At 36.8% G+C, this 12,231-nt stretch overlaps 1 protein-coding gene across 1 annotated transcript; it reads right to left on the bottom strand.

Moving 5' to 3' along the window:
- Window positions 1-4,016: 4,016 nt before the first annotated feature.
- LOC110785617 (protein DETOXIFICATION 27-like) lies at window positions 4,017-11,439 on the bottom strand. The gene is made up of 8 exons (XM_021990104.2): window positions 11,013-11,439; window positions 8,837-9,381; window positions 5,959-6,045; window positions 5,695-5,751; window positions 5,303-5,541; window positions 5,060-5,178; window positions 4,817-4,903; window positions 4,017-4,317 (listed from the first exon to the last, which is right to left on the bottom strand). The coding sequence occupies exons 1-8, from the start codon at window positions 11,304-11,306 to the stop codon at window positions 4,273-4,275; spliced, it is 1,473 nt and encodes a 490-aa protein (XP_021845796.1). The 5' UTR covers window positions 11,307-11,439; the 3' UTR covers window positions 4,017-4,272.
- Window positions 11,440-12,231: the final 792 nt, after the last annotated feature.

Raw genomic sequence — 12,231 nt, 5'->3', positions numbered from 1 at the left:
TTATGAGCTTGAGCTTAAAAGTGTTTTAAAGTTGTACAATTAGCTAGATTATGAGTTGGTGGTGTTTAAAAGGTATAATATCTCTTAATTGGGCATTAAATTGTGAATCTTTATTGTAATCGTGGGTGTAAAATAGCAGGGGTGCTACACAGTCTGTAGTTGGATTTTTGTTGTGAATTACGGAATCATAACTCTTAAGTTATGGATATTTAACGTTGACTAGTTGTATTACGAGTTGAATTATGATATATGAACCTGAACCCTAAAATCAAGAAATTAAGGATTAATGGTTGAATTAACGTTGCATGTGAAATATGTTGTTGAATTAATGTTTCATGTGAATTAGGGATTAAGGAATTAAGTGGAATTGAAAAAGTGATTGTTGGATATTGTCTTAATGGTAAGGTTTTGTATTTGTGTTGGTGTTAGGGACGAAGATGAAAAGAGCGGATGCATTCCTGAGGTGGGGAGGGGGGGTGAGGATGAAAATTAGATTTGATATGATATAATCATGCATACAGTGTGTAATGTTGTTCATCGTTGTTGTTGTTGTTGTTGTTGTTGTTGTTGTTGTTGTTGTTGTGTTTCTTTTAGAGTTCTGAGATGTCTGTACGGACACTGCTGAGTAGAAGCCTAAAGTGAAAGTTGGTATGAGGGGAAAAAAAACAGAAGCATGTAAAGGTAAATGAATATGCTTTGGGAAATATCTCATATCGACATATATAAGGTGCATTAGTGTTTGATGATAAAAAGTTGTTGGGATTGGGCCTTACAAAAGAGTTGTATCCTTTGTAGTCAGAAGGAGAGGAAGCCTTAGTGGGCTTGATAGTAGGTTGACCCGATTGTAAGCCAATTGGACACTCAAACACATTGTATTATGTGTCTTATTCCTCTTTAGTCACTACCTTTTTTTGTACTCGTTATAAAAGAAAAAACTTTTATTTCTGTTCTTGATTTTTTTAACCTAACTATTTAAACGGGTTCCAATGCATATGCAATCATTAATATACCTAGTTTCGTATTAAAAAATTATGTTCCTCCGTTTCTTAATATTTATCATGTTTGTAGTCTTGCAACTATTTAAATTTGAGAGAATCACTAATTTATTCCCAATATATAAGAAAAACACCGTCATGTGAGGTCTTGTTTGATTTGTCTTAACGAGTGCTTTAAGAATCTTTGTGTCAATTTTTTTTAATACTAACACCAAATTAAAGATATTGATGGTCAAAGATGTGTATTAGCAAATATGTATAGTCAAAACAAGAAAACCAACAAGAAACACAAGGAGTAGTCCGTAAAAAGTTAATATCTTGAAAATATATATTGAGACAGATTTAACAAGATCCCACAACATAATTTAATGTTTTGATGTATAATAGTAAGAATCTAAAGTTATACATGGTAATTTTTATATTTTGACCACATATTGCAAAGCATAAAGATCGAACTTTCAATAGTAAAGTACTGTGTATTGTGTTGTTAAGGCTTGGTGGAATGGGGAGGTGAGCCTAAGTGACGCAAATCGAACGTGCATTGTGTTGATCCCGAAGTGTAATGAGCCCAAAGGTATGACTGATTTCCGGCCGATTAGCCTGTGCAATGTGTTATACAAGATCATTTCCAAGACATTGGCAAATAAATTAAAACCAATGTTGGGGAAAATCATCTCAATAGAGCAGAGTGCCTTTGTCCCTAATTGTCGCGGACTTCGGCAAGGGGACCCGATTTCCCCGTACCTTTTCCTCATTGTCGCGGAGGCGTTCTCGTCCCTTTTGAGTAAGGCTGCGAGGGAGGGTTTTATTCATGGAGCTCGTATATGCAGGGGGGCGCCGAGGGTGTCCCATCTCTTTTTCGCCGATGACAGTATCCTCTTCACAAAGGCAAATTCGCAAGAATGCTCTAGAGTTGCTGATATAATCAGTAAATATGAGAGAGCTTCGGGTCAAAAAGTCAATCTAAGCAAAACTGAAGTTGCCTTTAGTAGGTCTGTTAAGCCGGAAAGGAGGGCGGCGATTGTGGAGACGTTGGGGGTAAGGGAGGTGGACCGACACGAGAAGTACCTAGGGCTTCCAACTGTTATCGGGAGATCAAAAAAATCCATTTTCACCTGCTTAAAGGAGCGTATATGGAAAAAACTACAAGGGTGGAAGGAGAAATTGTTGTCACGTCCCGGAAAGGAGATTTTGATAAAAGCGGTGGCACAAGCCATTCCCACTTACATGATGAGTGTTTTCCGAATACCAGATGGCCTCATTGATGAAATTCATGCTATTTTAGCCCGCTTCTGGTGGGGGGATAAGGAGTCGGAAAATAAGCTTCACTGGCATAGGTGGGAAGCCCTTTGTTTACCTAAGGCAATGGGTGGCTTGGGTTTTCGCGACCTCCGATGTTTCAACCATGCACTACTTGCTAAACAAGGGTTCCGCCTTCGTGAGGATGATGGGTCTCTACTGGGTAATATTCTGAAGACCCGATATTACAAGAATGGGTCCTTTATGGAGGCTAGGCGAGGATATGATCCAAGCTATTCATGGAGGTCTATTTGGGGGGCGAAGTGTCTGCTTCTAGATGGGCTAAAGTGGAGGGTGGGGAATGGACTGTCGATACGCGTTTGGGATGATGCTTGGTTGCCTGGGAACGGTGCTCACTTAGTTCCGACCCCAAAAGGTAATAGTGACCCGAATCTGCTTGTCTCGCACCTGATTGATTTCGAACATAATTGCTGGAACGAGCAGGCCGTGAAGGAAGTGTTTATTGAGGAAGAGCAAAAGAGTATACTTGATATTCCCCTCTCACAACGGTGGCCAAAGGATCGGCAGTATTGGTGGCCTACATCAAACGGAATGTATACTGTTCGGTCAGCTTACTGGCTTGGCATGTTGGGCCACACTCGAGCTTGGCAGCTACAATTTGGTGCCCACGAATCAGACCTGTGGCAGCTGGTATGGAAACTAGGTGGTCCACCGAAACTGAGCCATTTTATCAGGCGAGCGTGTAAGGGGAGTCTAGCAACAATGGGTGTCCTCTTTAGACGGCATATCAAACCCACACAGGGGTGCTCGATTTGTGGGGCGGGTGATGAAACCATCATACACGCACTCTTCGAATGTAAGCATGCCCGTGTAATTTGGGAGCACAGCGAGTTTCTAGATGTGCTACATGATGCTCCTGGCACTACTTTCGCGGAGAGGTTTGAATGGGTGGCTAGCAGAGTGGACAAGGAGAAGCTGCGAACCTTCGCAGCCCTGACGTGGGCTGTATGGTGCTGCAGAAACAAAGAAGTTTTCGAGTCGGTGATTGTGGAACCCATAAGTGTGGCATCTGGTTTCGTAAAGCTGGGCTATGATTATTGTGCCTACAATGCTAAGGTGTGTATGCAAGCTTCCCCATCTGTTGTTCCTTCGTTGGGGCACTGGACTCCTCCTTCTGATGGGAGGGTCAAGGTTAATGTGGATGCTCACATTCATGGTGGTGGTGGAGTATGCTTTGGCGTAGTGATAAGGGACGGTATGGGTCAGTTGTGTGCGGCTGCGGTGAAGAGGATTGAGGCGAGTTGGTCTGTGGAGATGGCTGAATCAGGGGCAGCGCTGTATGGCATGTCGTTGGCGAAAAGATTGGGGTACAACAACATTGTTCTGGAAAGTGATGCTCTTAATATTGTCTGAACGATTGTGCAGAAATGTGAGGGTGTATCCCCTATTTATCTATTGTATGATGATATTGCAAGGGCTAGCAGCTCCTTCACTTCTTTCTCCTGTACCCACGTTCGTAGGATGGGCAACACAATTGCCCACTTAGTTGCTAGGTGGAATGTCGAAGTTGGGTCAGAACGTATCTGTCTTGGTGTATTTCCCCAAAGTCTTATCACTTTGGCTGAACTTGATTTACAATAATGATATTGCTTATTTTTCCCCTCAAAAAAAAAAAAAAAAAGTACTGTGTATTTATTATCATTGGTGATGCCTTGGAAGCATAATGGTGCTACAAAGCTAGTTCAAGCTACATTATCAATATGATAATTTCTTTTAGTCTTATATGCACCCATAAAAATAAAAATAAAAAAATGCTGATTTGTTTCTCTACATAACAACTACTTGTATTATATTTCAAGTGATATTTAATAAGAATATCATATCTCATTTACGCACCCTCAAAAAAGAATCTCATTTACGCCCTAAAAGAACAAACTGATCGAACGTCCGATAACGGCTACAAGTCATCGGTTTTGATCGAAAAGATACACTAATTTCATAAATACAAGCTCTGTTGTTATATTGTCTCCCACTTGTCTATATGTGTGCTTGCTTTGTGAGCCTGCAATTAAGACCATACACGCCTTATATTAGTCACGTTGTTAATTTGTTATGGAAGTTAGACCATATATATATGAAAGAAACTTGAGCCATTCATTTAAAGGTGTAAATACTATACTATTAACTCTGTTTTAAAATGATCTTTACAATTACTATTTAACAAATATCTAGGTAAAAGAGGAAGAGTGTGTAAAAAGATAAGTGAATATAATAAAAATAAAGATAAAGTAAGATAAATGTGTGAAAACGTGGTTGTGTGTAAGAAAAAAATGAATAAAATAAGAGAAATTGATTGGAAAATTGTAAATGTTGTTAGGTAAGAAAGCTAAGATAATAAATTTTCAGGTTCATAATAGAATAAATCACAATGCAAAAAATATTATGAAACAGAGACTAAATCGGAAGATGTATATATCATTAGTTTGAAATGGCGGTAGTATAAATTAAGGTCGATCATTTCGAAGCGAATCAGATCGGGTAGGATCGAATCCAGTACGTACCTCTTTCTCCCAGTTGCATCTCATTGTAATGATGCCTAATATCGCAGTTTGAACTCCGGTTCCCATAATCATTCCACCCCATATACCCTATAAATTCATACATTTATCAAGATGTCATCAATAATTTACTCCGTAGTGCAGTACTCTGTTATATATCGCAATTCAGAAGGTGGACAATGGTGCACAGTGAGCATGATTATATATTATTAAAAAAGTTAAATGTATGCATGTAAAAGTATTTACCGTAACTCCCCCATGTAACTTCCATCCCAACAAAAGGCCCAGAGGGATGCCTATGAAATAGTAACTTCCAATATTAACGTAGGCTACAATACTTTGCCACCCTGATCCCACCGCGACACCTACAAAAAAAAAAGCGATACTAATATATTAAAAAGTGTCCAAAAATCCATATATTAGTTAAATCAATTAATTAGTTCAATTATAATACAGAGTAATTAATAAAAGTGATAAAAATTTACTTACCGGAGAGAACGGGTTGGAGACTATTGAGGAGGATGGTGAAAGCCAAAAGGATAGAGAGTTTGTTAACCTCGTCAAGAACAGGTTGGCTGTTTGAGAAAATTAAAGCCAATTTGTCGTGGAAAACCATAACCAATAGCCAGAACACAATCCCTATTGCGAGAGAGGTTGATGACGCTACTATAGTTGCAAATCTTGCTCCTTTTCCATTCCCTGCTCCTAGTTCATTCGCCACTCTTACACTGTTCCAATTCCATTCATTCATACATACATACATCGTCAAATTAAATCAACAATTTTCAATTGCATGTTATGCAAATGGTTAAACATTAATCCTTAATTAATACGGATTATCATTTGATCATTGGAAAAAGGAAGGGTGAAGAGGGAATTACCCAACTCCGGCAAAGAAAGCAAAAGGTATCATTATTTCCCACTGATTGATGCTGGTGCTGAAAAACAGAAAGATGACGGATTATACACCATAATATGGAGTACCAAACAAGAAAAAGACGTTCTAAAATAACATTAATATTAATTAATATAATATCATACTTAGATGGAAGAAGATTCGAGTATACTAAAAGAAGAAGAAGAAGAAGACAAAAACCCGGAAACTATGACAATAATCCTTAGTGATGGAAGTTTTAACATCATACCATATGGACAAAGCATCCAGGGCTATATCTGCATTCTTCAGATTTCCTGTCATCAACATCAATGCGGTAGAGTACCAGTACTCCAAGCTGCCAAAAATATGCACCACTTATTATACTCTATAGATAGAAAATATACCAAAAATAATACTTTTACTTGGGATATGTATTATATAAATGTTATCCTTAATTATTATATTATGTTAGTTTCTAATATGGAAACACTATTATGTTAGAAACTTAGAATTTAGAAATGTATGTAACTGTTATAAGTTACTCCCTCCGAATCTAAATGTTTTTCCCATTTCTCATTGACACACATGCCAATGCACATTTTACATCGTTAATATCTCTAGTTACGTGTTATTAAAAATGATAAAATTTTCATATTGTCAAAGTATTTATTGAGAGTTTGAGACAAATCAAACATGACCCCATATGACTATGTTTTTTCTTATATGCTGAAAGTAATTCATAAGATTCTCTTCCATTATAAATAGTGTCAAGATTCTAAATGGGAAAAACATTTAGATTCGGATGGAGTATTAACTAGTACTCCGTATGTGTTTGTGCTATTGCACGAGTACCTATAAAAAGTGAAACACACTATTTTATATGTTTAATTAATTACTTTACTTTGAAACTAAGAATTTGATATTTTGTCGGCATGATTATTACATTGTTACACTATTTAGATTACAAGATTGACGTATTCTATAACCTCACTACTTTTAAATAAGAACTTTGCGAGTGAATTTTTAGTGCCTATGATTTGATTTCATTAGTTGTAATAACACAATTTTAAGTTTTCATACAATTTCGCACACATCGCGTGCATATAAGACTAGTAATAAATAGGGAAGGGGATAGGAGTATATGACCTCGTCCACAAGTCGGCATACTCTTCTTCGTTACCCTACTTCACTAAAATCCAACCCACCCCACCCCCCCCCCCCCAACTCTTCTTCGTTACCCTACTTCACTAAAATCCCCCCCCCCCCCCCGAAAAATACGGAAGGGGATAGGAGTGTATGACCTCGTCCACAAGTTGGCATACTCTTCTTCGTTAACCTACTTCACTAAAATCCCTCCCCCTCAAATCCCTCGATTGGGCAGAGGTCAAAATGTGGTTAGGCAAGTATATTATGAGCAAGAGAAAAAAGTAAAACACATTATTTTATATGTTTAATTAATTACTTTACTTTGGAACTAAGATTTTGATATTTTGTCGGCATGATTATTACATTGTTACACTATTTAGATTACAAGATTGACGTATTCTATGACCTCACTACTTTTAAATATGAACTTTGCGAGTGAATTTTTAGTGCCTATGATTTGATATCATTAGTTGTAATAACACATTTTAAAGTTTTTATACAATTTCGCACACATCGCGTGCATATAAGACTAGTAATAAATAGGGAAGGGGATAGGAGTATATGACCTCGTCCACAAGTCGGCATACTCTTCTTCGTTACCCTACTTCACTAAAATCCACCACAAAAAATACGGAAGGGGATAGGAGTTTATGACCTCGTCCACAAGTTGGCATACTCTTCTTCGTTACCCTACTTCACTAATATCCCCCCCCCCCCCCCCCCTCAAATCCCTCGATTGGGCAGAGGTCAAAATGTGGTTAGGCAAGTATATTATGCGCAAGAGAAAAAAGTGAAATACATTATTTTATATGTTTAATTACTCCCTCCGTCCCGGAATACTTGACCTGTTTTCCTTATCGGGCCGTCCTTTAATACTTGACCTGTTTCTAAAAATGGAAATATTCTAATAATATTATATTATTTCTCACTTCACCCCTATTAACCCATCTACCCCCTACTCCATACAAAAAATAATTAAAAATTCAACCCCTACTCTCCCCCAACCCTACCTCTTAACCCACCTCCCACTAACTACATTAAAATAATACCCCACTATCAACTACTACCTATTAAATTAAATAATTCAATTCAAGTCCCTTAAACTCTGTGCCGGTCAAACCGGATCGAGTATTCCGAGACGGAGGGAGTAATTACTTTACTTTGAAACTAAGATTTTGATATTTTGTCGGCATAATTATTACATTGTTACACTATTTTACAAGATCGGCGTATTATATGACTTCACTACTTTTAATATGAACTTTGCGAGTGAATTTTTAGTGCCTATGATTTGATTTTATTAGTTGTAATAACACAATTTTAAGTTTTTATACAATTTCACACGCATTGCGTGCATATAAAATTAGTAATCCCTCCGTCCCAAAATTATAGTCATGTTTTCTAAAAAAAAAATGTACTATATTCCTTTTTACATGTACTATTTTCACTTATCTATGTACTTTATTCCTTTTTACATGTATTACATTCTATTTTTTCAACATCAATGTACTATATTTCAAATTTCCATACACTATGTTCCACTTTTCTTAAAATTCGTGTTTTTAGTCAAACAGGACAATAATTTTGGGACGGAGGGAGTAATAAATAGGAAAGGGGATAGGAGTATATGACCTCGTCCACAAGTCGGCATACTCTTCTTCGTTACCCTACTTCACTAAAATCCCCCCTAAAAAATAGGGAAGGGGATACCCAAAACAAACCAATAAAAGATGCACTTGGGTCTTTTTATGATTACAACCATCTTTCTTATCCAATAATTAATTCGCATTTAAATGTTAGGACCAATGTTCGAAATCTGTATTGCATAATTCATACTCTGAAGTCTGAACCATATTGGTTGGTGATTTAATGTTAACGAGCCTGCTAACGAGTTCCCCGCGGTATGGAACAATAAAAATAATACTGTACTTGGTATTGATGTTAAAAAAGGTTCAAGTTAGATTGTTTTTTTTTATGATGCTAAGAGTAGAAAAATGTACCAGATCATGACGCCCGAAGCAGCGGATAGCTTGACGAATTCCCATAGACCAGAAAAAGCTTCCATAGAGAAACCATCCCAGCAAAGGGGGCAACCACCCCACCATACAATGTACCCAAACAATATCAAAGCTTGTATCCACCAAGCCAAGCTCAAAGCAACCGCAACACCCTTGACACCCCACCCGAAAACCGAGATTAATAACCACGACCCGATAATTTGAAAAACGACACCAACCAATGAAACCCAAGCCATGATCCCGGGTTGCAGTTGGCTTTGTAGGAAAGTCTGCAGCGGGAAAAGAAAAGGAAAGCATAGGTGGAGTGGTATTAGCCATATGGCGACTGTACCGGCTAGATCCGCAACGTGATTGGGTTGACCCAATAGCTTTAATATATGGGTCGTGCAGATGAACAATGGTAATAGAAGGATAGAACATGTGAATAACACGATCCATGATCTTTGCATGTACACACCCAACATGTAATACTTTTTTGCACCATATGCCTGTCCACATAACGTCTCTAGTGCACTCGCCATTCCAACCTGTTCATTCAAACAATTCTTAATCTGTTATACTCTATACATTTTTTTTTTTTTTTTTTTTTTTTTTGTTATTTTTGGAAAGATGTTGAGTGACTGAGACAATCCACATGAAATGAAACAAATGTACGAAAAAAGAGGATAGAGGGTTCACATCACATGAGTTGGGTGAGCTTAACTTTAATTTGATGTACTCCGTAACAACTAACAATAATTTTTTTCCATACATGCTAAAAGTAATTACGGAGTATATATTATAAATACGGAGTATATAAAAATATACTTGTAAATGGAAGGTCTGAAAGAGTATTAGAAGAAACACTAGTTCTTAAATGGACTTGGTTCACACTAAATTTATTGTGGATCATGCTTTCAAATAAAGTCAACAACTTATTCCTAATTTATTTTGGCATTTTATTAAGATTATTATGGGGAAAAAATATCAAATTAGTGTCGTCGATACATGTTATGCTTGAATAATGTGATTTTAAGTCATAATTCGCTTTTAAAAACACAGGGTTATTATGCTTCAAAAAATGGTTACTATGTCTAAGAATTTTGGTGTTTAATTTATTATAGTTACTATATGAACAATAAAGGTCACTATGAGTGTAAAAAAGGTACTACAGAAAACTATCGATTTTTAGTCCACATTAATGTTATTGTGAACCAGGTCCATGCAAGAATAATCTTAGAAGAAAAGTAATTTTGTACTTTGTACACCACTTTTGTCTCAGAGTCTCAGACTCATGGTAGTCGTGGACACGAAGGTGGATAAAAGATTGGGTTTTGTATTAGCGTAATCTGTATCACGATATATTTTTTAAATTTTTTAAATTTTTTTTTGGTATAAATGAGCCACGAGTTCACAAATCACAACATCATTGTGAATTATAAATGCGAGATAAGGGATTTGAACTTTTTACCATATTTGAATTAAGAATATAATCAATCATTTAATTAATACAGGTACACCACTACAACTACAATACAAGTAAATCATAAATGAGAGAAGACTACGTTACTAAAAATGGGAAATTTTGAGTCGTTCGGATTAACTCCATATCAAGGACCACGATCCAATGCACCAAAAAAGAAAAGAAAATAAAAGAGTATATGCATTAAGAGCAACTTCATTGATAAACTAATTGTTAAATTAGGCTTAGGCAATCATGTCACTTAAGATTTTAATCTAATCAACTTTCTAGCCAGTTTATATGCCAAAGACAAGTTAATTTACTAAATTAGCTTAATATTTATATTGGTCCACTGCTACATAATCATTTAATTTTAATTTTAATTTTAATTTTAATTTATTTAGTTATTACATAAATCCCTATTTTACAACTTTCTCCGGGCAAATTGGCCAAGCTAATTTATTAAAATGACTCAAATGGTTAAGTTAATAGCTTAACATTTTTATAAATTACAAACAAGTCCCTAACTCCTTAAAATTAAAATTATAAATACGGAGTATATAATAAACATGAAGTGCATCAATTGATTATTTATTTTGTTGCTGTGCGAATTGCATCAATTGACGTCTGATTTAGACATCTAGTTCTAAATTAATTTCAATTGAGTAATACCAAATTAAATATCCTATAAAAAAAAAAAAAGAGGAATTGAATTACCAAAAGACCGCAGGTAAGGCCAAGGATGACGTTAGAGCCAAGGGAGACAGCAGCGAGCTCGATGTCGCCGATATGGCCGGCGAAGGACTGCGCAATGATGAATAAAGTGTAGGCGGCAATACGGGTTACAATTGTCGGACCCACAATGTGCCATAGCTTCTTTGATTCAACCCATACCCGTTTAGAGAGAAGTTCATCTTCAAAATAGTAATCATTTTGACGAGGATTAACTACAATTGATGATCCATTGTTTTTTTCTAATAGTAAAGGGACTTTTTGGTCGGCCTCCACCATGTTAATGTAGTAATGCCTTTTACTAGGTGGTGGCTAGAGTGGCCGGGAATCGGGATGGTGTCGCAGGAGATCGGTTTTTACTTTTTGAGTGAAAGTATGAAAACTTTATGTGGTTTGTTCTAAAACATGATGTAAATCTAGTGATGGTATATAAAGACAATATTTGACCTTTTTACGATCGGGAGTAATTAAATTAAATTAAATTAAATTAAATTAAATTAAAAGAAGCTTCTCGTCACGTGATAATGAGGACTACACATCTTCTCCAGTTCTCCTTAGATGGAGGTGGCTGGATTAATTAATTAATTAATTGAAAAGGTATTTTCAACCGAAATCAATTTGCATCGTGGGATCCGTCGTTTAAAATGTGTAGACGTGTAGTTGGTATCTCATCTGGTAAGAGTGAACGCTGTCATGCTAATTTCTGCCCAATTTCATATCCAAATAAGTAATACCGTCCATTATGAAACAAACAAACTAGTCAATTTACGATTATAGAAATATCATATTCAAGAGTGTTCCGTTGCAACAAAAAAAAGTATTCAAGAGTGTTCCTCGTCAGTCGTCACGTAGCAAAGTAACGTAGTTCAACTGACCCAATTCAATATTAACATATCATCTTTAAATTAAAGGTGAATGTGGATCGTGTCAAGTCGTGTTTTGTGACAAGCTCACATGTCTTAGGTCCGTCCCAAATCAAGCCCATTTGTAATGTCTCTAGTCGTGTTGAGTCACAAATTTCAAAAGTGCGGTCCATGCAGGAGACCCGCCCGCATCCGCCCCAAGTAGGCAGGGATGGAGGTAGGTTTGGCGGGTGATGGGGCGGGGATGGGTATAAAAATCGTATCCGCCATGGGTGATGGGGCGGGTGTGGATTTTGTGTTGAACATGCCCCATCCCCGCCCCATCCCCACTCGCCCCGCTT

The sequence above is a fragment of the Spinacia oleracea genome, chromosome 2, assembly GCF_020520425.1.
Source record: "Spinacia oleracea cultivar Varoflay chromosome 2, BTI_SOV_V1, whole genome shotgun sequence".
Lineage (NCBI taxonomy): Eukaryota > Viridiplantae > Streptophyta > Magnoliopsida > Caryophyllales > Amaranthaceae > Spinacia > Spinacia oleracea.
This window is presented reverse-complemented; position numbering and strand designations above follow the sequence as displayed.

Coding starts and splice junctions, on each gene's coding strand:
- LOC110785617 (XM_021990104.2), bottom strand. CDS start 11,306: ATGGTGGAGGCCGACCAAAAAGTCCCTTTACTATTAGAAAAAAACAAT. Junction 5,179..5,302: donor TCTCCAACCCGTTCTCTCCG/GTAAGTAAATTT, acceptor TTTTTTTTGTAG/GTGTCGCGGTGGGATCAGGG. Junction 4,904..5,059: donor AGTTACATGGGGGAGTTACG/GTAAATACTTTT, acceptor ATGAATTTATAG/GGTATATGGGGTGGAATGAT.